General features: G+C 20.5%; 1 protein-coding gene across 1 annotated transcript; it reads left to right on the forward strand.

Annotated features, from left to right (window-relative positions):
• Positions 1-110: 110 nt before the first annotated feature.
• Positions 111-476, forward strand: PGO_001470 (hypothetical protein; the record flags this gene model as incomplete). The annotated part of the gene is made up of 1 exon (XM_028690956.1): positions 111-476. The coding sequence occupies one exon, from the start codon at positions 111-113 to the stop codon at positions 474-476; it is 366 nt and encodes a 121-aa protein (XP_028546757.1).
• Positions 477-2,081: the final 1,605 nt, after the last annotated feature.

Here is a 2,081-nt window from a genome sequence, read left to right on the forward strand (position 1 = left end):
TTTATTTTGATAAATTATATATTTTATTATAATTATTAGGATTAATAATTTTATAGCACAAACATATATAAATCACATCATAATTAACCTTATACAAAATAATTATAAAAATGGATATTACTATTATTACAACAATTGTAGTTATGACAGGAATGGTTGGTCTAAATGGTTATGATGGAGGTAACAATTGCTGTGTATCATCGACACATGTTATATTTTTCAGTCATATACTATATCGATCTTTAACCATTTTTACTGCAATACAAAAATCTATGTCATTGATATGTTTACATATATCCTTGTATTGTATACACAAAGCAGAACATTTTTTGACTCATTTACATTTTTTTGAATCGACTAATTCTTCAACATTCTCTTTATTTTTTTATTTTGTATTTATATCATATATATCCTTAAGTTTTTTTTGGTTCATTTACTGTAATGTTTTATATCCTTCACAAGTTCCCAATTTATAGAATTTTTATCCATGATTTCGAATGAATATTAGGTAAGTGGGAGATATATGGAACCTTATTACATTCTATAAATAACATATTCCTACTACATATTTATATAAACCGCTTAATCATGTGCAGTGTTCATGTATAATTTTTCTTTTACTTCATTTTCTTTGAGTATTAATTTTAGAAATAAAGAAATATTTTTGCTAATATTTGTGTAAAAGCATTAAATAGTATGTTTTGTTATATAACGTAGAGAGAAATAAGTGCCCTATATATGTATTTCATACTGTTACACAATATTGAGTTTATATCATGCTATATTAATTTTAATCCAAGTCCTTCCTAACCATTAGCAAATTAACAATAGTAACGATTATAATAAAAATTATTTCCAAATATGCTATAATTAGATGAATACAAATTTTATAAGAAGGAAATATATCTGAGTTCATAATAAAAATTTTGTTATTATAAGGAAAGCTTTCCTTACATTACAAAATAAACAAATTTGTGAATAAATAACAATTCTTAATAAAAAATTCATGAAAATGCGAATCCATTTATTACAAATTTAACTCAGAAAGTATTTATAAATTTATTTAAGAAATTAAGAGTGATTAATATGAGCGGGATTTAAATAGCGAAGTATGCTATGTAAATTTTTGATAAATTTGAATGATCATGAAAAGATCATACATTGTCTATTTTGGAATATGCACATAAAGCATACACAATTTTTTCTATAATAAGATGTAGTAAATATAAGGTGCACCATAAAGATATTTCTAGGATTTATTATATGTATAATAAAAAATATTTTATGCATTAATAAATGAATAATTAAATAACAACGATTTAAAGTTTAACTGTTATTGATTCAAACTTAAGGAACACTGCATGGATTAACCTATTGTTGTAAAACATAACTAAATGATATAGATCATTTTATAAAACGCTTTTAAGAAATATATTAATTTGTGAAATGATAGTTTTATAGTATTTATGTAGCGTAAGAATAAATGAAAAAATTTACAATGATATTTTATGTTAATATACATCTTAATATGGATGTGCATACTGTTTTTTATATATAACACGTAATTCAATGTTAAGGATTTTAAATAAATTAATGATGATAATAAGGTTTCGATAATTTAAAAACATTTTTTCAGTTTAAACTATTAATGTCATTTTATATATTTGTTTATTTTCGAATTAGCTAATATTCTTTAATATGATATTATTTACGTATATAAAATTTTAATTATATATTTTTGTATCGAAAAGATTAATTACATGTTTAATATATTACAAATTTCATAGCGTCTATACCTATAGAAATTATGAATAACAATATGTATGCTTTTTTTTATCTTTTTTAAAAATCATTTATAAAGAAAAAACAAGATTAATTCTAAAATAATTTGTATAAATCATAAACCATAAAATATTCAATTTATTAATATTAAAAGACATAATTTTAATGAAACTATTATTGTAACCTAGATCATTGTTAATGATTAAAAGGTGAAAAATAATATTAATTCAAAATATTTTATTGTTCTTCCTATTTTTAGAAATTTTAAATTTATTAAATATATACCAAAAAAAAAAAAA

The sequence above is a fragment of the Plasmodium gonderi genome (genome assembly GCF_002157705.1).
Source record: "Plasmodium gonderi DNA, contig: Pgo-contig_155, whole genome shotgun sequence".
NCBI lineage: Eukaryota > Apicomplexa > Aconoidasida > Haemosporida > Plasmodiidae > Plasmodium > Plasmodium gonderi.